This window comes from Heterocephalus glaber, unplaced genomic scaffold (assembly GCF_053883595.1).
Source record: "Heterocephalus glaber isolate CG9 unplaced genomic scaffold, H.glaber_assembly_v1.0 deba00001579, whole genome shotgun sequence".
NCBI lineage: Eukaryota > Metazoa > Chordata > Mammalia > Rodentia > Bathyergidae > Heterocephalus > Heterocephalus glaber.
The window spans coordinates 11065223-11087482 of record NW_028258360.1 but is presented as its reverse complement, the minus strand read 5'-3'; the positions used below and the strand labels follow the sequence as shown (position 1 = coordinate 11087482).

The following is a 22260-nucleotide window of genomic DNA, read 5'->3' as shown; positions in this document are numbered from 1 at the left end:
GGGAGCCCTGGGCCTGTATTCAGATCTGACTACCTCCACAGAACACGCAGGTCTCACTCCATCTGATGCTGGTCTGTGAAAGCCTCAGACCTGGGTTCTGCCAAGGGGTGGCCCTGGGAGCTGGGGAAGCCGTGTGGCATGGCTTCTGTCAGCGCAGCTGGGCATGTTGCCCGCAGTCCAGGTAGAGGTCCCAGAGTATCCCGCAGTGCTGCCTGAGTCTCCAGAAGGTGCGGCCCGGACCACTCCATGGTGTTCTGGGTGGGGATTGTGGTCATCGCCCCACTTCCCCCCGCAGCACTGCGGTGGTGGGGGCTCATAGCTGACCGGGGCCTCATCAGAAGCTGCATCCACAGATGCTCTGGACGTGCATCCATTCCTGGAGAGGCCCCTGACCCCACCACCCGCAGCACTGGCTGCTGCCCCACATGCACCCTGTGTCCAGTTGGACCAGTTACTCTTCCTGTGGCCATGCCCAGGGTGGTCCCCAGCCTGACCCCAGGACCCAAGGGGTGCCTGGCACATGCTTGCTCCATCAACACCATGGGCCTGCTGTCAGGGCTGTGTCTCACGTGGGCGGTGCCACCCTGGGCAGAGCCAGTGCCCCAAGTGGTGCCTGGCATCTGGTCAGTGTGCAGAGACAGAGTCTGTGTGGGTGTGGGGGAGCTGCTTGTGGAGACACAGTCTGGGCCAAGATAGGGCAGTGGCGCCGGCTCTGGGGCCTCCGCCCCTCCCTGGGCTCCCGGCCCCATACCCTGGTGACACTGATCCACGATGAGCGCCCGTGAGGCGGTGCCTTCATTGCCCATTGTGACGGGGGAAACCAGCTGGCCAGTGCTGCTCACAGGAGCTGACCGTCTCTCCCGCACAGGTCCAGTGGGCTCCTGCTAGGGCCTGCAGCTGCTCCTCCCCTTCCTCCTCCCAGGAAGGGAGGCTTCCAGAGGCGAGGGCTGCAGAGGCCCAGGGTCTCCGGACTATCCATGTTTGCAAATCGGCTTTACTGCAGATGCCAGGTGGCTCTGCAGCCCTCGCTCCACCCCACCACAGGGGGGGAGGCGAGGAAACCAAGGTACAGTGACCTGGCCTGGAGCAGAGGGGGCTCAGAAATCCAGGAGGACGGGCTCAGGTGCACACGGCCCGGGAGGCTGTTGGGAGTGATGCCAGCCAGGGACCTTCCCTGCGGGACCCAGAGCACGCCAGCTTTGGCAGCCTCCATCCACGGCCTCGTCCAGGACTCTGGAATGGGTGGCTAGGGGAGGGCCTGGCTGCAGCTCGAAGGCCTCTGGCCTACACTGCACCAAGAGTTGGCAGACATCACCACCGCAGGCTGGCACCCCACTTAGCATCAGCGCCCCGGCTCCAAGACACCCCATGGAGATGGCGCTGAGGGCGGGGTGCTCCGTCTGCTGCCCACCGCCCAAGCCCAGCTTGCCTCTCTGTCCTCCCTGTACACGCTGTCTGGTGGCTGCAGGCTCAGTGAACCAGGGGCCTGGCAAGACTCACTAGGAGTCTTCCCCACTGCTAGGTCCTTCCCCACCGGATCCAGTTGATTGGGCAGGACTGGGACCGGGCGCGTGTGTGTGTGTGTGTGTGGGGTATTGGGATTGAACTCAGGGCCTCTATACTGAGCTGCATCCTCAGCCCTTTTTATTTTTTATTTTTGGTACCGGGAATCGAACTAGGGTCCTTGCGCTTGCGTGGCAGGCGGCAGAGCCACCGAGCTAAAGCCCTGGCCCCGAGCCTTTTTTATCTTTTGAGTCAGGGTCTTGCTGAGCTGTCCTGGCTGAGTTTAGACTTGGGATCCTCCTGCCTCAGCCTCCCAGGGTGCGGGGATTATAATCATGAATCAGCACAACTGGCTCAGACCCCGTAGTGCTTCCCTGGTGATTCAGAAGCAGGCGCTCTCTGAGCCTCACAGAAGTACCACAGAACCGGCCCAGCAGGGAGGCTACCTCACACCATCGCGAGCTGCTGTTCCCGGAAGTGCCTGCCCTGGCGGGAGGGTCACGGGCAGCCCTGGGCCCGCAGAGACTCCGCACAGAGACTGCCTGATGCTCAGGAAGGCGGAGCAGGACGTTCCCAAAGCATGACGACCTTTCCGTTTAATGGAACCGAGGGGAACTGAGCAGGGCGCAGGGGAGTGAAGCGACAGCCCGGAAGGCGTGTGCGGCGACTGCGAGCATGTGCGCATGCGTGCCTAGAGGGAGCCCGCCCCGGGCGCCCCTCTTCCCTCTGCCCTCTTCCCTCTTCCGTCTCCGAGTTGGCCTCTCCTTCTGGCTCTGGCTCTCGCTCTCGACCACCGTCAGTGCCCGCGTCTCCGCCCCCCGCCACGGGCCCGGGCCAGGGCTAGAAGACCGGGACCCGCAGGGTGCCCCGCCCCGGCGGGGAGCCCATGAGCCTGCGCAGCCACTCGGTGTACGGGGACACCCTGGTGTAGATGCCCAGCTGGCCCACAGCCGCGCAGCCTTCGCCCCAGCTCACCACGCCCGTCAGGTACCACGTGCCGCGGAACTGCGTGGCGTGCGGGCCCCCGCTGTCCCCTTTGCAGGCGTCCTTGCTGCCGTCCAAGTAGCCGGCGCAAAACATGTTTGTGGTGATCACGGGCGAGTGGGGCGTCCGGCGCGACTGCTCCAGGCAGTCCTGGGTCATCAGCCGCGGCACCTCGATGGCCATGAGCTCCAGGGCCGTGGCACCGCGGTCCAGCAGCTGGCCCCAGCCACTGACGCGGGAGAAGCGAATGCTGGTCAGCGTGCCTTGCAGGAAGGCCCTCTCGGGCAGGCAGAGGGGCACCACGTGGTCCGTGAAGTTCACCGGCGGGTGGAGCCGCAAGAGCACTATGTCGTGGTCAGTCTGGCCCCGGGCGTACTTGTCGGGGAAGATGACCTGGACCACTTTTCGCACCTGCTCGTTCCCGTCGACCTCACTGAGGTCGTGCTCGCCTAGGAGGGAGCCGGGGCTGGTCACACCGTGGCCCTCCCGGAGCTCTGGCTCCCACGTCCTAGCCTGGGCCCGGCAGGAGTGGAGGCTTGGGGAGGCTGTGGCCGGGAGGGTGCTTCTGGAACTGGGTGTGGAGGGCGGTAACCCTCCCAGGTGGGAGCCCTGGGCAGCGGGTGCAGCAGGAGAGGCCGTCCGGATTCCCTAGGTGCATCCCAGGAGGGCGCAGCTGTCTCCTGCGTGGTCCCTGGGGCCCTGGGTCCCCTGCCCTCACAGTCCATCTGGAGCAGGAAGGAGCCCAGCGCGGTGGGCACAGGGTGGGCCCAGTGCCGCCTCCGCTGCTCAGGGATCTTGGGGCTGGCCAACACGGTCACCCGAGTCTGCCCCGTGCAGGACACAGGCAGCACTTACCCAGCACAACTGACAGGTTCCTAAAGCTCCGGAGCTTGTCGAAGCAGTGGGCTGCCGACACCACCCAGCTGGCCTGCAGCAGGGAGCCCCCGCACAGCAGCACCCCATTAAGCACAAGCGTGGCCTGCGTGGGGACACAGACACCAGTCACTCGGTGTCCCTGCCTGGCTGACACCACAGCTGGCTGATGCGGCTCCCGTCTGGAACCTGGGTCCTCTGGACCCTTCCCCAGTGGGCTGCACAGACATGGCCCTGGAGGCTGTGCCCTGGAGAGAGCATCCAGCCCTGCAGCCCCTTGGTGGCTGAGCTGAGGCGGCAGCAGAGTGGGATTACAGTGCACACCCTCCCCAAGCAAGGAGGTGGCCGTGTCTGCAGGGTCCTGAGCTCCCTGCCAAGCCTGGAGCGGGAATCCTGGTGCAGGGGGACCTGGCTGGAGGCCCCAGTGTGTTTGGGGCAGCCTAGCCAGTGAGGCCTTACCTGCCATGGACATTCCCCTTTGGGGCACACCCGGCCCCCCACTATTCGGCCTTGGATGTTGCTGTTCTTTCTTTTTTCCAGAACCGGTATTTTCCCACATGGATATTCAACTGCACAACAGAAACCGGTGAGGGGATGTTTACGAGGGATGCCGCCTGGAACCCTGAGGCCACCCTGCCTGGGCACAGGGCTGCTCCTTCCCTCTGGGGCCCTGGCGCTGGGGCAGGGCCGGCCTGGAGGCCCTAGTGGAAGCTGCTGGCCCAGGAGACCAGAGGGGTTGGTTAAAGAGGATAGAGTCCTGCCCTGGAGCGGGGCCCGCTAGCTTTTCACAGGAGGAAGATGTATCAATGCAGAATTACGGACAGGTGAGCAATGTTCTATTGACGAGCAATGACTGAGCAACAGCTGTACTGTCTGAGTCTCTCTTCTGTGCCTGCCCATGCAATGGAGGTGGACAGCCAAGCTTCTGGCTTTCAGACCAGGCTGGACACAATCTTCTTGAGGACACTCATGCCTTGCAGGTCCCTGCCTTGGGCATCGCAGTGCCATTCATCTGAGCTTGGCATGCAGGAAATCTCCATTTTCCAGAAGTACTGCAGGCACTGTGGTGTCCACGAGCCTCGCCCTGCTCCCTGGCTGCCTGTGAGGCGGGGCCCCTGCCGGAGTGCCTGTGCTGGGCACCCACACACTGGCCTGTGAGTGGCAGGCGGCCCCTCTGCCATGGGTCCTCCTGCCTAGGTCACAGGCGCTCCGTCAGTGGCCACCCCTGCCCTCTGGTTTCACCGACACACTAAGGTGCAGCAGCCAGGGAGTGTGGTGGCCATTGGCCCAGAAGACAGCAGCCCCCAGAGCCTGGTACCTGTGGGTATACAGGACACCTTGTCCGGCTGCAGCGTGTACCCCTCGTGGCACCGGCAGATGCGCGTGTCCCCCACGCGGTCGCTGCAGTACTGCTCACAGCCGCCGTTCTCATTGTCACAGATCAGCTGGGCACTCTTGTCTGGGGACAGGAAGGGGGAACTCAGAGGGGCCCTGGAAGTGGCCACCCCATCTCTGTCTGCAGCTACGGGGAGGAGGTGGCTCACTTATCTGACAGTTCCGGCCCTCGAAGTCTGGGAGACAGAAGCAGACGTAGCCCTGGAAATCTTCCTGGCAGGAGCCGCCATTCTGGCAAGGATTTGAGGCACATTGGTCCCCATCTGCAGGTGAGCTGGTGTCAGTGTGCCCAGGAAGAGGGCAGGGGGACGACCTCCAAACAGCCCACGCCTGCTCACCAGTGTAAGTAACCCAGAACTGGTTCTGAGGAGGAAGAAGAGGCCACATGAGACACATTCGCCAGAAGTCACAGTGACAGTGTCCCCAGAAGGAGCTCATGGCTGGGGAAGGCAGGCCCTGGCCTGCACCGCTCGGCCGGGGCTCTGGAGCCAGATTTGCCCGGTAGAGGGGGTGGGCTCACGTGGAGAGTGACATTTTTCTAGTCCCTCCCCAGGACATCTGAGGCTACCAGAGGCCATGAGATTCCCTCAGGTCACCTCCCAACTCTGCCTCCTCCATCTGTGACTTGGGACAAGACCCACATGCTGGGGCCTCCATCTCTCAGTGGATGATTATGACAGGAGATGGGGTGGAACAGCCATGAAAGTGGAAACTGCAGACTCCACTGATGAAATTGATTCCTAAGGAAAATTGCGTCCAACCGAAGGTTCACTCACAGGCTGATGTGAGAATAAAACAGGCAGGGATGTTGGAAATCCTCTCAACACTAAGTGGTATAAAAAGGACTTTATGGCATCCTCAGTTTGCCTGGAGAGCATCATGCTCACCTCTGAGTCAAACAGCCCTCCTCCCAGTGAGTGTGAGGTGTCTTGTGAGTATGAGACATCAAGAGTGGGGCTGCCTGTGAGTGTGAGGCCTCCTGAAGGTGTGAAAGCCTCCTATGAGTGTAAGGCCTTCCACAAGTGTGAGGCTTCTATGAGCCAGGTATGACATGAATCGGAGTCAGAGCTGGTGAGAATAAGCTTGTGAAGAACGAACAAGAAGCTACGGTCATAGGAATCCTTCCTGCTCACTCAGAAACTGCAGTTGGCTCTTTCCAGAGGTTGGCATAACAAGATTCCGGATCATCCTGCTCCCAAAGCTCTATCTCTACATCATACGCCAAACTGTACTTCCTGTGGAAATGGTGAAACAGAAGTGGATATGCTCAAGGATGCCTGACTATGCATCTTCTCAAAAGTGAAACTGGAAATGAAGACAACCCTCTCTGTGGGCCTAGTGTGGTGGAGGAAGCCATGGATTCCTGATTCCTCACAGGGCATTTCCTCAGCACGTCTTTTCTCTCAGCAGCATCTTGGTAGTTGGGCTGCCCTGGATTCTTAGGAACTGAAGGACTTTCCTCATTAAGTGGGATTTTCGAGTTATGTTTTCTGATGTGAAAATGAGTGTAAGTGGTATGGCAGAGAGTAGAGACAGTGCACCTGAAGGGCATCTCCAGAAACGGGGAGCGTGGAGAGCCTTGCAGAGGAAAGCAGAGCTGTTCAGAGGGGAAAGAGTGGTGCTGACAGGGAGGCTGCCGTGTGTTCCCCTGTGCTCATGTGACAGGAATTAGACAGTAGTTAGGGTTCTTTTAGGCAGTGAGGACAGCAGCCCCAGAATGGAGCCCAGAAGCCCAAAGTGGAGTCTGCTGAATCATGATCCTCCAGGAACCTTACAGAAGTATCTGCTGAGTGTCCTTGGGTGGGGTGGGATGTCCTCAGAGCCTGGTCCAGCAGGCCACTGGCTCAAGGGCGCATGCCCTGCACAGACACTGTGTGAACACTGCATATCTGGACTTGAAGAGTATGTACTCTCCTATAGGGTAGAGATCACTTTGCTTACACCATAGCCAGACTCCCTTCTAAACCCCTTAGAAACCTTAGGCAGAGAGCCCGTGGCGATCCTATTCAGAACACCTTCTTGGCTCGTGGGAGCTTTATGTCCTTCCCTTCATATCTTTTAAATCAATTCACTCGCATCCTGGCTCCTTTGTCCATGGTTTATTCTTCATTACCATCGAACATGACTCGGTGCTCTGGTAGCATGGAGTGCTCACAGCACAGAAATGAGGCAGGCCAGAGAGGCAGGTACCCCGCACCCTAGCTCACCCTTTCCTACAGTCACCCCACCATCCATTCGGCACTTACCGTCCTCTCAGTGCTCCGGAAGATCTCCCGGGCCTCCTCGAAAGAGCACTGCTCCTCCATGCACTCCCTCTCCAGGGAGCCCTGCCACAGCTCCTCCAGGAGTGAGTTGGCACGCCGCTGTCTGTGCAGAACCCCATGCGCTTCCTCCTGGGTTATAAAGACTGACAACGAAGATCCTGAGAAACACGTGCAGCCTGCCACACCGAATGGCATGGAACCACCCACCGTGGTCCCATCTCATACAGCAAAGGAAGCCACCCCACCGGGTCATGTCAGGGAAGCCACCTCTACTGGATCATGTCAGGGAAGCCACCTCTACTGGATCATCTCAGGGAAGCCACCTCTACTGGATCATCTCAGGGAAGCCACCCCACCGGGTCATGTCAGGGAAGCCACCTCTACTGGGATTCCTCAGGGGAGCCACTCACACCAGATTCTCGTGGACTCCACCCCACTGAGTCATTTCATGGGAGCTGCTCCACAGGCCATCCCATGGTAATCTCCCACACCAGATTATCGTGGAAGCCCCCTAGTAGATCATCCCAGTCCATGATAGAAATGATCCACTCACACAGTCTTCTCCTGCTCAGGGGTGGGAACCAGGGTTCCTGCATATGCTGTGCATGGGAGGGACAGGTTCTTCACCAGTGCCTTGCCCTGTGGGCTGAGGACTAGCAAAGGCTGAATCTGAAATGGGGTGGGCTTCTCATGGACCCTGGTGACAGGTGACAGGCCACAGCCTTAGGTCCAAGTACACAGCCGCGATTTCATACAATGAAATGAAAATTGAGCACATCCATTGCTTTTTGACCTGCTTACCCTCACTTCTAGGGATATAGCATAAGAAAATTCTCCGTCATGTACAAAAACTTGTGGAGCTACTGGTAATAATAGTCAAAGACAACCAAATGATGGCATCCCGGCTGCCACTAACTGTAATGCTCAAGAAGATACGTGGTTCCAGTGCCTGCCTCACAAGCGCAAGGTCCCGAGTTTGATCCCTGGTACCCAAAAAAAAAAAAAAAGATGTGAACCAGGCACAGTGGCACATACCTGTAACCCCAGCCCTTGGGAGGTTGAGTCGGGAGGATCGCTGTGAGATCAAGGCCAGCCCGAGCTACATAGCGAGACCCTGTCTGACCCCCTCCCCCAGAAGAAAATGTGATACTGAGTGAAAAAAATGATGATGAAAGAGGAGCCACTGTACAGTCCCTTTCTTGGGCACACAAAGGGTACATGTGAGCGTATATAGATAGGCACTACACAGCTCGTATGGAACCCAAATTCCTCCTCTCCACCCCTCCCGCGTCCCCTGTCCTGGGAAACCACGCAGTCCCTCCTGCCTCCAAGTGGTGCGGGTGTACTGGTCAGCCCGGGTGCCCGCCCCACCCTGCCCCAGCCCCTCCACACGCCCTCCTGACTCTCACATGATGCTGACATCAGGAGCAGGTGACCGTGGTCCCTTCCCGCTTAGGAGGGAAGTGAGGCTGGTGCGGTGACTTCACTCCTGGCTGCCTAGGGTGGCGTGACACCAGCAACCCAAACACGTGACCCTGAGGACCCTTCAGACCGCCCCGGCAGACACACACAGTCCCCCAGGGGAGCATGGAGATGGAGCCAGGTAGAGACCTCCAGTCAGAAGGGTCCACGAGAGCCCTCCGTGGTGGCCATGCTGTGGGAGCCGCCCATGGGGCTGGACATGTGGTGGCTGCCGTGGGAAGGGGACCTGGGAGCAAAGGGAGGCGGGAGTGGCCGGGAGAGACCCGGACCTGGTGAGGCCAGAGGAGGGTGTGCAGGGAGGAAATGCTAGCGAGGGCCCTGCAGGGGAGAGGCGGCCTCAGATAGGGCCGGATGGTGGCTTCCCTCACCAGGAACTGTTGGTGAGTGCAGGGGGTGTGGCCGGGAACACAGGTTGGAGGCGACTGCCAGGCACAAGGGGAGGGAAGGGATGCAGCTGCGGGACCTCGTGGGTGAAGGAAGGCCACATGCTTTTTCCTAATTAGAGTCTTCACCTGTGTACCTTCCTAGGAAATCCACCTGGCCCAGAAGGAGAGTTTGGGGATAAGAATTGAGGTTCTGGGCTTTGGGAGTGGGAAGGGCAGAGGACAGCAGCGACCCCTGTGTCACATGCCACACTGCAGGAGCAGATCATGGGGCTCTTGGGCCGGACAAACCTGGCAACAAAGCACCTCAAAGATGGAGGAGTTGGGAAGAGACTCAGGCAGGGGCAGCCACCCACCCGGGCTGCTCAGTTCCAGGGAGGTCGGCAAGGCTCCCGGGCTTTCAGCACGAGCTCCTAAGTCTTCTCTCTGAGGCCACCGAGCCTCAGCTGTGTCCCAAGGCTGAGCCAATGTGTCGGACGCAGGCTCCGGGAGCTCTGCTCTGAGCTCCTCCAGATTCTCCATCACAGGTACCGTAGGCAGCCCAGATAGCACCTCTGTTCTGCAAAGCCCAACATGTGTACTTTTCCTGTGTCTGCATGTGTCTGTGTGCATTTGTGCTCATGTCTGCATGTGGGCATCTGTGTACATATTGCACGTGCACATGTGTTTGTGCACATGTGTCTGGCAGTGTCTGCACTTGTTCTGTTCCATGTGTGCATATTGGTATGTTTCTGTGTGCATGTGTCTCTGTGTGTGCACATGTAGCTGTACACGTTTCTGGGTCCATGTGAGCCTATGTGTCCATGCATGTGTGGGTGTGTATGTCTATGCGTGGGCACTGCAAACTCCTGAACACTGTTTGTTTTGGAAAGAACAAACATCAAAGCAAGCGGTCAGCAAATGCTCTCAGCGACGAAAATGTTGGAACAAGAGCATGGCTGGGGCCCAGGCCCAGGTCTGGAGCTTGCTGCGGACAGTGGCATAGGGAAGGCCCCCGAAAGAACTTACCTGCAGCCAGGGTCCCCTGAAGCAGGAGCAGAAAGCACAGCAGGGCGAGCGTGCAGGGTGGGGAAGCCATGGGGAGTCCGCTGTCCTGGCCGAAGACGACCAGACGGGAGCCGGCAGGCAAAGGGCAGGAGGGGCGGGGCGGGGCGGGCAGAGGCACTGGACACTGGCTGGAAGTTGCGCCTGACCACTCGGTGGCCAACCCCTGGTGTCCAGCACTATGCATGACAAGGAGGAAGGAGGAAAGATATGCAGGCAGAGTGATGGTCCCTTAGCAGAAAAGGGTCTGGAGACACGCTTAGTATGGGCCTGGCACACACAGGTTGGAATCTGAGGGGACAGAGATGAGGGTGGGAAGGCAGATGGCAAAGGGACCCTGCAGCCGCCAGAGAGGAGTGTTGGGCATGGGCAGGGTCAGGTGGAGGCTCAGGGAGACCCTGGCTGCTGAGCCCTGTGGTGCTGGGAGGCCTGGCTTCCTGGGAGCCAGGAGCCGATCTGTCCCAGCTGAGACACCAGGCACCAGCCCGTGTCCTTGTGTCAGGCCCGGACACCCACCAGGGTCTCCGCCCACACAGCTGGTCAGACAGCCCTCCCCTCCCTGGAATCACCACCGTGTACTTGACCTGTGTGGCCCATTTCCCAACTCCATAAAAATTGCTGGGATTTAAACTGAATCCCATCTAATTTACAGGTGAATTTTGGGGAGAAATGAGCTTTTGCTGATGTCGAATTGTTCCAGCCATGTATCTTTCTCCATCTACTTAGGCCTTCTTTTATGATCTATAATATTTCATAATTTTGTCCACAAAACATTGTTATATTTATTTCGGTATTTATCACTTTACGGCTGTTAATATATCAATGTTTCAAACTATAGCTAGGAGTGTTAATGACTTGTTTGGGTTGATCTTGAGCATCCGTCAGTTCCAGTGCCCTACAAACCTTTCTGGATTGTCTATCTGAGAAGATACTTCTCAGCCCACATGTTTCCTTTCTCTCCTTGGGGCAGTCTCTAGTAATCCCAGTAAGTACTTCTGAGTGGTAGAGGACATCTCTGTATTGTGCATCCTTGAGGAGAATCCTGAAGCGCCTCAATGTTTACTGTTTTTGGTGTGAGGATTTTGTTAGGCACATTTTATTAGGTTAGGAAAGCATGCTACTCCTGGCTAAACATCGTCAATGAAGGATCAATGAAAATTGAGTTATATTTTTCTGTATCTGTGAGACTGGTGATTTGCTCCTGTTGGCTTGTTAATAAATTATAGCAGCATGTTTCTGATACTGCACTGCTTGCCCAATACTGGAACGAAATGGATTAAAATATGTTACCTTTTCTTGGTGGTGCTGGGGATTGAACCCAGGGCCTCACACATACTGGACAAGGGCTCTACCAATGAGCTGCATCTCTAGCCCATATTACTTTTACTTAAAACATTCAGTTGGGTTTTTGGAATTTTTTGCATTTTTCTTCATAAATTTATTATTTTTTTCTTGCATGATTTTTGTCAGCTTTGGGTACCAAGGTTAAAGTTGATGTTATGGTTTAAAGCTAGATATCCCCCAGAGCCTCATGAGCTCCTAGGTGGGCTTTTGGAAGGTGGCTGAATCACAGTGGCTTGTAGCTGACTGCCATCTGGAGGTGGGGCCTGGCTGGAAGTGGTAGGTCAGTGGAGGCATGTTTAGAGGGTGTATCTTCCGCCCCAGCTCCTCCCTGCTTCTCTGTCTGCATCCTGGCTGCCATGATGTAAGTAGCTTTGCGATGCTATGCCCCTCTGCCATGCTGTTTCTGCCTGGGAGTCACCCAACCATGGACGGAAACTGTGGGCCAAAATAAGCCTCTTTTCCTTTGAGCTATGGGTGTTGGTATTGTCTTAGCAATGAGCGAGTGACTAAGACAGATTTTGGTGCCAGAGAAGTGAGGTTGTTGCCGTGATGCTACCTGACCATGTGGTTCAGAAATCTTTGGAGCTGGTTTGTTGCAGGAGTTTGGAATGCTGGGGATTTAGCTCAGTGGTAGCGTGCCTGCCTGGCAAGCACAAGGTCCTGAGTTTGATTCCCGGTACAATAAAAAATGTTCTACTGGAAAGATTTGGAGATGTGAACTAGAGAAGCCCTAGAATACTGTAAGCTGAGGCTGACAGATTCTTTTTGGAGCTTGGAAGACCAGAATGTGGATAGAAATGCAGATGGTAAAGACCAAGATCAGGAAGTCTCAGTTGGGAACAGGTGTACATTGCCAGTTATTCTCCAGGCCATGTGTATTTTGCTCTGGCAGAAAATTTGTCTATATTTTGCTGATGTCCTGAGACTTTGCAAGAGATCGGGAATAAGGATGGTAGACTAATTAATGTGGTTGAACAAATTTCAAGATAGTTCAGTGTTGGGTCTGTGGCATAGGTACTGCTGTAGCTTTTAGCTATATCTACCGTGAAAAGCAGGACCAAATAGCGGAGCAAAGTAATTTGAAAAATTTTGCTGGTGGCCAGAAAAGAAGTACCTGTAATATTGGGGCTTATGAAGTTTTGGCCCAGGATAGCTTGGCTGCTGAAACAATTAGCATTAAAAGGAAGCCAAGTACTTTGGATCAAGACAATAGGAAAGATCCTTTGAGCACTTATGAGGAACCAGAAAAACCTCAACCTTACCAGGCCCCAAGGGTACAAAAGTGAAAGACTGCTTTGAGAAGGCATGCCCAGAGCACTCTACTCAAAATGGACTATCTAGAGAATTAGTTATCCCAGATTTGATTCATAGTACTCAGCCATCCAAGCACTCAGAGGGTGCTGCAGTGGTGACACAAGGGGGCTCACTACTGTTTGAGCTGTTCACAGACCTTAGTGTCATTCATGTGGTGCTGGTTTCATAGGCATGCAGAATGCAAGAATTGTGAGAGGCTTCCACCTAGATTTCAGGAGCAGGCCTGGAGGCCAGGCAGTGCCTGAGAGAGCAGTGCATGAAGCTTTGAGTGTGAAGCTGGAAGTGCAGTGGAGACCCCAGGAAGTTGGAGAGGCCAGGAATCTGGGATGTTGGCTGAGGAAGGCCATAGACAGTGAGCAAAACCACCTGATGAGAGAAGCCATGAGTGCTACAACCTGCAGTGTAATTGGAATGAGGCCATTCAAGGCCTTTGGAGCTCATGTTTGCCCAAGGTGCTGGACATGTAGCTACATGATCTAATGTTTGCTCTGCTGGGTTTTGGTTTTGCTTTTGTCCCATTGGTTTCCATCCCCCTCTTCCTCCTCTCTGGAATGAGAATATTTACCTTGTTCCATTGTATGTCAGCAATATTTAGCACCCTTCTTTATTTTTACATGGACTCACAGCTAGGAGTTTGCCTTGAGTCTCATAGGAGACTTTGGACTTGGGTTTTTCAGCACTCCTAAAACTGCTAAGATTTTGATGACTCTTAGAGATGGACTAATTGTATTTTGCATAAAGAGATGTGCATAAGTCTTTTGAGGGCCATGGATCAAATGTTGATTTGGATCTAGATGTCCCCCAAAGGCCTCATGTACTCATGGTGGGGGTTTTGGAAGGTGACTGAATCAGGTGGAGGTGGGGTCTATTGGAAGAGGTGGTCACTGGGGGTGTGACCCAGAAAGGTGTCTCTACCTCCCTGGCTCCTCCCTCCTCTAACCATCTTGATGGAAGCAGCTTTCCTATGCTAGGCCCCTCTGCCATGCTGTTTCTGCTTGGGAGCCAGCTGATCATTGACTGAATCTGTGAGCCCAAATGAACATCTCCTTTAGGTCGTGGGTGTCGGTGCTGTGTCTCAGTGACAAGAAAGTGACTGAAACACTCTTTTCATTAGTTTGTTGAGTTGCTTTCCCCTTGTATATACTTTGACTTAATTGGTGTTAATATCTTTACATTTCTAAAAAGTCACCTGGCATGTTTGGGATAATTTTTGTTACTGTGATTTAATTTGTTATTCATTTATTGACCCAAGTATTTTCTTTCTTCAAGATCAATTTTGGCAATTTGGCTGTTTAAGTAGTTATTTCTGTCAGGTGTAGTGGTGCACACCTGTGATCCCAGCACTCAGAAGGCTGAGGCAGGAGGATCACTGTGAGTTTGAGGCCAGCCTGAACTACATAGTGAGACTCTGTCCCCCCCAAAATTTATTTCCTATTTTATTTATTTCCCAAGGATTTCTCATTTAAAACCTTTATATGTTGTGAAGTTTCTCAGTTTTCTATAAGTTGGCCAATTTTACCAGATTTTTCAAGGAATGTTTTGTTTTTGATTGATTTGGTTTTTACTTTGAATTGTAGCTATTCCTTCTTTATACTTTCTTTGAGTTTCCTTGATCTTTCTTTTTAGCTTCCTTAAAGGAATAACTCATTAATGTGATCATGTAAAAATCAGATGAAGTCAGCTGCAAACGTGGGTCTCAGCCATGTGGTAGCTGCAGACCTCATGTGCTCACAGTATTAACCCTGCCACTCTAACCCAGGGCTCAGAAACATGCTTTTAGATTCCTGAACACATTTTCCATCATTTTGTAAACATTTTGTGTATGTTCCAAGTGTGCTGGAAAATGGTACATTGTTTTTTATTTGTAAGAACAAACAGGTACTGGTTTCCAAGGGAGATGAAAACATCTTACCCTAACTTCTGAAGCTTGCTTTCTATATTCGGAGCCTTATTATTGGTTGTGTACAAGTTTGTCATTGCCATGCAGTTCTTACCCTCTCACTGCCCTGAGTTCCATTTTATGTGTTAGCAGTATTGCTGGGGCAGCTTTCTTTGGTTGGTGTTTGTCTCATCTTTTTGCTTCCCTTTTTTTTCATACTTTGCTTAGTTTTGTTTCAGGGTCTCCTTTGGCAGGTGTTTGTGGTCTCTTCTGGCCTAGGAGGTCAACTTACCAAACCACTTCATTAAATTTGTGGTTTTCTCTTCCCTCCATCCTTTCTATTTTCTCCCAGATCAAAAACCTTCCTTCAAGCTGGGGCTGGTGACACATGTCTGTAATCCCAATACTCAGGAGCCCGAGGCAGGAGAATCACTGTGAGTTTGAGGCCAGCCTCGTCTACATAGTGAGCTCAAGGTCAGTCTGAACTACATAGCAAGACTCAGTCTCAAAAAATCAAAATCAAAAACAAAAAGCAAGCCGTCCTTCATTCTCCACCTTTCTGGTCAGAAGTTGTCAAGTGCCTTATTATTCTGCAATGGCTCTCCTACACTTTTCTGGCTGTCTTTGTATTTCTGACATGTGTAACCTGGTTACTATTTTATCATCATCACGATCTGATAAAATCAAAGCATGTAAGATGCTTGGTGGCTGGGACTCCCCCAGGCCCCTCACCCCGTCTCTGTCCTATTTTAGCTTGTACATATATTCCTCATTTAATGACCTGTTTAATGGCTGAACTTACGACCAAGGTGCATTCTTCAGACTTACAACTGCTGCTTGGACTTATGATTGTCTTTTTTTGTACAGTTCTGTACATCTTGTTTACAGAGCCTCAATGACTTTTTCGTACACCTTGTTTATATACTATTGTCATTTCTGCTGACTGTTCTGTACTGTACAGTACTGTAGCTTTATGTTCTGTTTTACATTACAGCACTGCATGTTAGAGTTCTGCAAACAGAACCAAAGTCAGCACATGGGAGTTTCCTTTGAGCATTTCTTTGTTCTGAACATTGCAATGTACATACGCTATACAACTCCTCATTTAGTGACCAATTCATTTAGCGACGTAGTTGCAGGAGGGGAACTGGGTTGTTAATGGGAGCCCGGCTCCCGTCAGAGAGGCAGATGGCAGGAGGTGCTGACATTTATTCAAACTTCATCCATACAGTAAAGACCTTGATTTTTAAATTTCATTTACATCAGCAGTAAAAAAAAAAAGGTAACAGTGAATGAAAGGTGACATTTTAAAGTGCCATTATGAGGAGGAGACCATAGGAGGGGCAGGCGCGTGTTGAGACGGGAGGAGCTCTGCGGGGCCACGGATGGGCCCAGCTGCATCCCACGGTGCTCTGCAGGCCTGTGTGACTGGAAGGAAAGCCCCGAGTGCCCATGTCTTCTGTTTGGTTACCGTTCTCTGGAGGTCTGGCCAGCGATGGCCCTGCACCCAAGGGAGGGGAAGGTGCGTGGCCTCGACCACGGTGTGGCAGCGCCAGCAGGGAGAGGGGACAGGGAGGGGACTGTAAAGTGACACTGTTCAGCAGCTTGAGACATAAATACATCCTTTAAATCAAATCATATGTACACACGTGAACATATATACACACATACAAAAATATCTGCCCTGCTGGCCACGGGAAGTGATTCAAAAGAAGAGAATTGGTTTCTGAGACACAAAGAAAAGGAGAACAGAAGAGCTTTCATCCTAGTTCTGCCATGACGGATAAAGCGGACCCTCCACACGTCTAGATCTGCCCTGGACTCTGACCCAGCACCTGGGAGTGACTTCCTGCAAGGAGGCAGCAGGTGGCGCTGGGGCGGGGTGCAGGGTCCTGCCTGCGGGGGGGGGGGGGGGGAGGGACAGCTAGGGATGCAGTGAGTGCTGGAGTCCCAAGTGCAGCTGACTGTCCGGGCACAGAGACCCTGCAAAAATCACGTCTTTACATTTTTCTTTAAAAACAATAAAAATATCCAGATTCAGTGAAGCTCTTTAAAAAAATTGATAATTCCCCCTTTTTTATAGAAAAGAAGGTCAATATTTTGAATTACAGCTGAAATTTTCCTGTGAAAATGAAACATATGCAGGTGGAAGGACCTCCTTCGTCTCTCGCTGCCTTTGGGTACAGAGCTGCCACCGACTCTACCAGGCGCGTGTCCCGTCACCTGCAGCAGGAGCACCTCAGGGAGTGCAGAGAGAGTCCTCCAAACCATTTAGTGGTATAAACAACGTGCTTCGATGTAAGCCCCAGTAACAAAAAATAGCTTTATATCAAATACAGTATCAAATTGTCATTTCATGTAAACACAGTGATTCTTGGTAAAGATCTGAGGCCAAAGTACCACCAAAAATGGCCATGGGATTAATCCCTGCTTAAAAGAAATCAAAAATTTATAAAAGATGAGAGTCCCAGGCCACCTCCACAGGCTGTTGGTAGTGACGGCTCCTGTGGGACGAAGCTCACAGGAAGCTCAGCCCGGACAGGCTGGGTGCAGGGTGGATGCTCGGCGAGGCCCAACTGTGCACGAGGATTCTCTGCAGACACCCTGGCTGGCTGGATCCGGTGCTGAGGGCCGTGCATCCTGCTGTGGCCACCGGCAGATGGGGCCTCCTTTGCTGGATCCTGTAGCACCGCCTCTCCCCAAACTAAGCAAGCCCAAGCAAAAGAAAACCTAGAAATCGCATGCTGGCCCGCGGGCCCTGGTGTCCTGCCAGGCCCGGCCACTACGCCTGGAGGTCGAAGGGCGTGGGGCAGCCCTCACTGCAGCTCGAGGAGTTGCTCAGCACAGCTGATCCTGGGCTCGACTCTGCGGAAGCAGGCAGAGACACAGCTGCGGCCTGGCTCTTCGCTCCCACCACTTGTCTTCAGTGGGCCGAGGGCACAGGCAGGATCAGCACGCACTGAAGGTCTTACCTGAGCTGCTCAGACCCTGGGCCGAGCTGGACTTGCCCAGGAGCACGCACAGGCTGCTGGCTGGCACCCAGCCCTCCTTGCTGCTGCTCAGGTCCCGCACATACCTGCGAGGACGAGTCAGTGGCTGAACTGAGCAGAATGCACAGGTGCATCAGGTATGAGTGCACGGGAGAGACTGGTTGTGCCTGAGGCTTGCAGGGTAAGTGTGACACGTGCTTAAGGTGTGAACTTGTGGGTGAGTCTGAGATGTATGTGGGCATTTCTGATGTGTGTGTCTCAGGTGTCTGTGAGGGGCGTCCGAGGCGTCTGTGAGGGGCGTCCCAGGCGTCTGTGAGGGGAGTCCCAGGTGTCTGTGAGGGGCGTCCGTGAGGGGCGTCCGAGGCGTCTGTGAGGTGTGTCTGACCTGTATGTGAGGTGTGTCTGAGGTATACCTTACATGTGTCTGAGATATACGTTGGTGTGTCTGAGGCATGTGTATGTGGGCATGTCCGAGGCATGAGCACATGCGTGTGTTGGGGCCTGTGTGGTGTCTTACCAGAGCCCCTCAGCGCCCTCCTCTACCACCTCCACCACGTCCCCGCTCCTCACAGTGAGGGTGTTGGGCTCCCCCATCTCATTGTCCACCACGACCGTGTATTTACCAGGGACCTAGGTAGGGAGATGGGCAGAAGACAAAGGCAGGGCCCAGGTGTCAACACGGCTGCCCCTCAGCACCCAGGCAATCCCTCCATGCCAGTTCCACCCACACACAGCACTGGCCAGTAGGCTGTGTGAATGTCTATACACGTTAGGATTCAGACTGTCCAGTGAGGGCCGTAACAGCACCTGGGCCTGGCCATGTGTGGAGCGGTGGCGAGACTGCTGGCTTACACTGGAAAGGCCTCCATCTCAGGATGCCATGACTGTTCTCAAAATAAGCCAGATGGCAACAAACTTCAGCACCACCACGTCCTTACTGTCCAGCAGCACCAAGCTCTCTCTGGTCTCCAAACTCACCCATGGCTCAGGACCTTTGCACATGTCCCTCCTCCCAAGAACTGCAGGTCTGGTTTAGTGGCTGTGCTTTCTGAGGCCCTCCCTGGCCACACATCTGAGATGGTGCTGTGGCCCTTCCATGGCTCTCTCTCCCTGGCTATGTCTGGTGGCTGGTGGCTGGCCACACTGACCTAGCATACTATATGATGCACCACTTCTTTGTGCCTCCCTGTGACAGGCGGCTCTGTCTGTTCTGTCCTACTTTATTGCCAGTGCAATACAGGAGCAGGGTCTGGCCTGGGGGCAGAGTGCTGCTGCTGTGGATGTGGAATCTGGGAGTGGACACTGATCACATGGACATCCCAGCCTCCTGTGAGCAGACAGCTCCAGGTCGACGATCCGCACTGGCTCCCTACCAGGCCCTGCCTGCTCCTGCTATCCCAGTGCAGCAGGATCCTCCTCCGTCCTGCTTCCCCTGTCCACTGGCCTGCATTTCCCTCTTGCCAAGCTGTCCCAGGCTGTGTCTGGGCCACCTTGCCTGCCCTCTTGAGCTCTGGTCATGTTCTGCTGGCCATGGGAGCCCAGTGCTCACAGACGGCCCCACAGTGCGCAGGAACTAGTGTAACCCTAACTCTATGGGTCCCATATGCAAAAGGCTTTCAACTGCTCCACTGGTAAAAGGAGACCTTTTCTATCATGCAAAGTGCACCGTGGGTTACACAGAGCCGTAATTAAGGCCTTTCAGTCCCTAAGAAGCAGTGGAGATGTGCAGTCGATGTTAGCAAAACTGGGTGAGCACTTCCTGTGGGTGGAGGGTGGTGGGGGTGTGGGCTGGCCCTGGCGGCCCCTGCCTGGGCTCCAACACGGACACCCACCCAAGGAGCACTGCTCATCTGTGCCAGGGGCTGCAGCTGCAGCTGCACCAAGACCCAGGCCATGGGGACCTTCCAGAGCAGCCCCGCTCCTGGGTCAGCAGCGCTCCTAGCCGCCCACGGCAAGCAGTTACCAGCTTCTTGGGGCCCACTCCACCGTCTTCCTCGGCGTCGGATGAGTTGATGGGCTCCTCTGTGCTGGACCAGCCGCCATCGTCCTCAGGGGCCTCCAGGGAGTGGGATGCTTTGCTCCAGCCTGGCAGAAGGACGGCGCCAGTGAGGGCCACACAGTGACAGGGAGGAGTGGGGAGGCCTGCGAGTCCCCCAGGCCCTAGACTGAGCCTAAGCTGCAGACGACAGCCCTGGTCCTCAGGCCACCCATGCAGGCTCCCCCGTCCCAGTGTCCTCTGCGCTCTTCTAAGATGCTCGGTGCATAGTTCTGCTCCGACTAGCCCATTCGCAGGGAGACGGGGGCTCAGAGCCTCTGCTTCCACCTCGGCCAAACCGTGGGCGACAGCAGGGCCCCACACCTGCCCGGAGAGCCGGGCCCTCGTCAGGTCAGGCTGCTGCCCTGTGATGCTCCCATTTGGTCTGTGCCCGGCAGCACACACAGCAAAGGGAAGGAGCTATACAACAGCGCTGTGACATCGGCACCTACCTAGCAAAACCGGCCACGTGAGTCCTGGCCTACAAGCCCGGTGGACCTACAACCACGGGGGAAGCCAAGGCGCCAACTACTGGGTTGGCCCAGGGGACCTATATCTGTGCCTGTCACATGTCCCCAAGGGCAGCAGCAAAGGGCAGGAAACCGCCAGGGCCCCTGTCCTGGGGAGATGATGGAGATGCTGTGGCCATGAGGGCTGCCCTTCTGGGGTCTCAAGGACGGTCAGCCCCTAGCTCTGAACGACATGCCAACAAGACCTCGCAGGGAGCAGGGGCCCGGGCACCCCAGCTCCACAGTCCAGCCTTGTGGCAGTGAGGAGAGAGAGGCACTGCGCCCAGAAGAGGCGGCTGCAGAGGGTGCCACCCTTCGGCTGAGAGACCTCTGTGAAGGAGCATGGAGTGTCCCTTGGCCCCTAGGCCAGGGTGCTGCCCCGCACCGGGCCTGGCACGGCTGAGGCCCTTTGGGCTCTGCCTCTCCGGTGCCCTGTGGAGCTGGGGAGAGCTGCATGCTGGGCCCTGCCTGCCCAATCACCCTGGGTTGCAGCTGCAAGGACTGTCTGTGCTCCTAGCTCCTGACAGAGTGGGGGCCAGGACAGAGCCCGCTCAGGCCCCACCAGCCTCCCTGCTGCTACACAGCCGCAGGGGCCACACAGAACAGTGGGTTTCAGGAGCACAGGACAAGGGGAGGAAGACAGGTGTGGGCCTGCCCCAGCCTCAGCGTGTGCCTGTGAAGGGGCTCGGCCAGGCGGCTCTGGAGCCCGCACAGCGCCTGCTCTGGACCTGAGCAGCAGACAGTGGGGCCGTACGCTGAGGCCGAGCACACTCAGGCCGCTTGGCAGGGCAGGGATCTGCACTCTGCTTGGGATGCCTGAGAGTCCACTGGCTCAAGGCCACCTGCGAATCTGGCCACCCCCGTTTCCTGTGAAATGGTCCCTGACATGGTGCCTGCAGCAGAACAACCAGGGGCTGGTGGGCTCTCAGGAGGCAGCTGGGACATGGGCTCCTACCCACCCACAAACTGCCACAGGATGGGGAGGAGACACGTCACCTGCCACTGTCCCTGTGGCCCTTTGAGGTGTCCTCTCCACTCACAGGGGGCGGCAGGGGCCTGCCAAGAGGAAACTGCCCACTGGGACAAGGCGGGGGCAGTGTGTGGCCCCCAGCCGGTCTCCAGGCCACCCCTGGCGGGCCAGGCTGCGTCCCACGGTCCCACACGGCCCGGCATGGGGACGGCTCGGGGCTCGGGCCTACGGAGAAAGAGCCTAGGGACAGGCAGATCCTGGTGGACAGCTGTGGGTGGGAAACAGCCCTACCCAGCACCTGGTCGGGGTGGTGTAAACTGGTAACACAGGGGTGACCCTGGCCTCAGTTCCTGCGCCTGGGGGTGGCAGGAGAGCAGTGGCGGGAGATTGGACCCAAGGCACAGAGTCGGGGAGCCGGCAGGAGGGTGGCCTCCGGGGCCGGGCTGGGGTGCAGGCAGCTTGTGCCCAGGACCCACATAAGCTCTACGGCGCACACGGGTCTGCACCATGCAGCCCACCCTGGTCCCGGCTCCCCATCCCATGAGGCCTCAGAACATGGGGGCCCGGTGGACCAGCAGGGCTCCCTATGCAGAGAGGACGGCCCGGTCCCGTGGCTTGTGCTCCCCAAGAAGGGTGGGCCGGGTGCTGACACAGAAGGGTGCTGGTGCTGAGTGGGGTCTGGGAACAGCACTGCAGCCACAGGGCCACTGGGGACAGCAATAGCACCTGTCCCCCGCCTCTGTCCCCAGCATCAGGATGAGAGCCCCAGCCCTGCTCCTGGCTCCCGGACCTATGCGTGTCCCAACTGGGTGACCCTCCTGGCTGGCACCGGAGGCTGAGTCACGCTACCTCGCAGACCAAAAGGAGTCGGGTCGCTCTTTACTTCGTGCCGCTTAGCTTTTTTGTCGGGACTGGTAGGAGAAGCTGCAGGAGGAGGAAAGGCAGAAACGTCACAGAAGAGAGGAGAGGATGGAGGAGCGGTGGGGGGAGGCAGTGAGATGCGGTGGGTGCAGATGAGATGGCCTTGGCTCACAGGGGATCAGAGAGGCCAAGAGCGGGGAGCAGCGGGTGGACAGCGGGGCTGGTCGTGAGGGGCCGCCTCTGAATGCTCCTGGCTCTGCATTAGCGAGGCCACAGAGACGGCACCCAGAGCTTGTTTCTTTTATTTGAGGCCAAATTAAAAGTATTTTAAAAACTGGGAGAAGAAAATCCCCTGGTTCTCCGGGCCAGGGTCCATCATGGACAAGGCCCAGGTCACCCTGGCCGTGAGTGTGGGGAGGAGCCCAGAGGA

At 55.7% G+C, this 22260-nt stretch overlaps 2 protein-coding genes across 17 annotated transcripts in view; both read right to left on the bottom strand.

The window, feature by feature from the left end:
• Positions 1 to 1422: 1422 nt before the first annotated feature.
• On the bottom strand, positions 1423 to 10026 carry F7 (coagulation factor VII). Of its 2 annotated transcripts, none has more exons than XM_013077335.3 (8): positions 9893 to 10011; positions 7002 to 7177; positions 5094 to 5118; positions 4905 to 5018; positions 4679 to 4819; positions 3820 to 3929; positions 3343 to 3466; positions 1423 to 2936 (listed from the first exon to the last, which is right to left on the bottom strand). In XM_013077335.3, exons 1-8 carry the CDS (start codon positions 9960 to 9962, stop codon positions 2344 to 2346), a joined length of 1353 nt encoding a protein of 450 aa, XP_012932789.1. In that variant the 5' UTR covers positions 9963 to 10011; the 3' UTR covers positions 1423 to 2343. The 2 variants fall into 2 exon arrangements, with proteins under 2 accessions (XP_012932789.1, XP_004858576.2); XM_004858519.4 differs by having other exon boundaries at positions 1428 to 2936; positions 7002 to 7162; positions 9893 to 10026.
• A 5630-nt stretch (positions 10027 to 15656) lies between these two features.
• Positions 15657 to 22260, bottom strand: part of Mcf2l (MCF.2 cell line derived transforming sequence like) — a 106294-nt gene continuing 99690 nt past the window's right edge. For 11 of the 15 annotated variants that reach the window (XM_004858526.4, XM_004858524.4, XM_087193152.1 and 8 more), the window contains 5 exons: positions 21819 to 21893; positions 19419 to 19540; positions 17973 to 18085; positions 17438 to 17541; positions 15657 to 17330 (listed from right to left, as the gene is read on the bottom strand). In XM_004858526.4, coding sequence (XP_004858583.1) covers positions 17248 to 17330; positions 17438 to 17541; positions 17973 to 18085; positions 19419 to 19540; positions 21819 to 21893 — 497 coding nt within the window. In that variant the 3' untranslated portion in view covers positions 15657 to 17247. The other 4 variants (XM_004858527.4, XM_087193155.1, XM_004858531.4 and 1 more) reach the window with 2 other exon arrangements.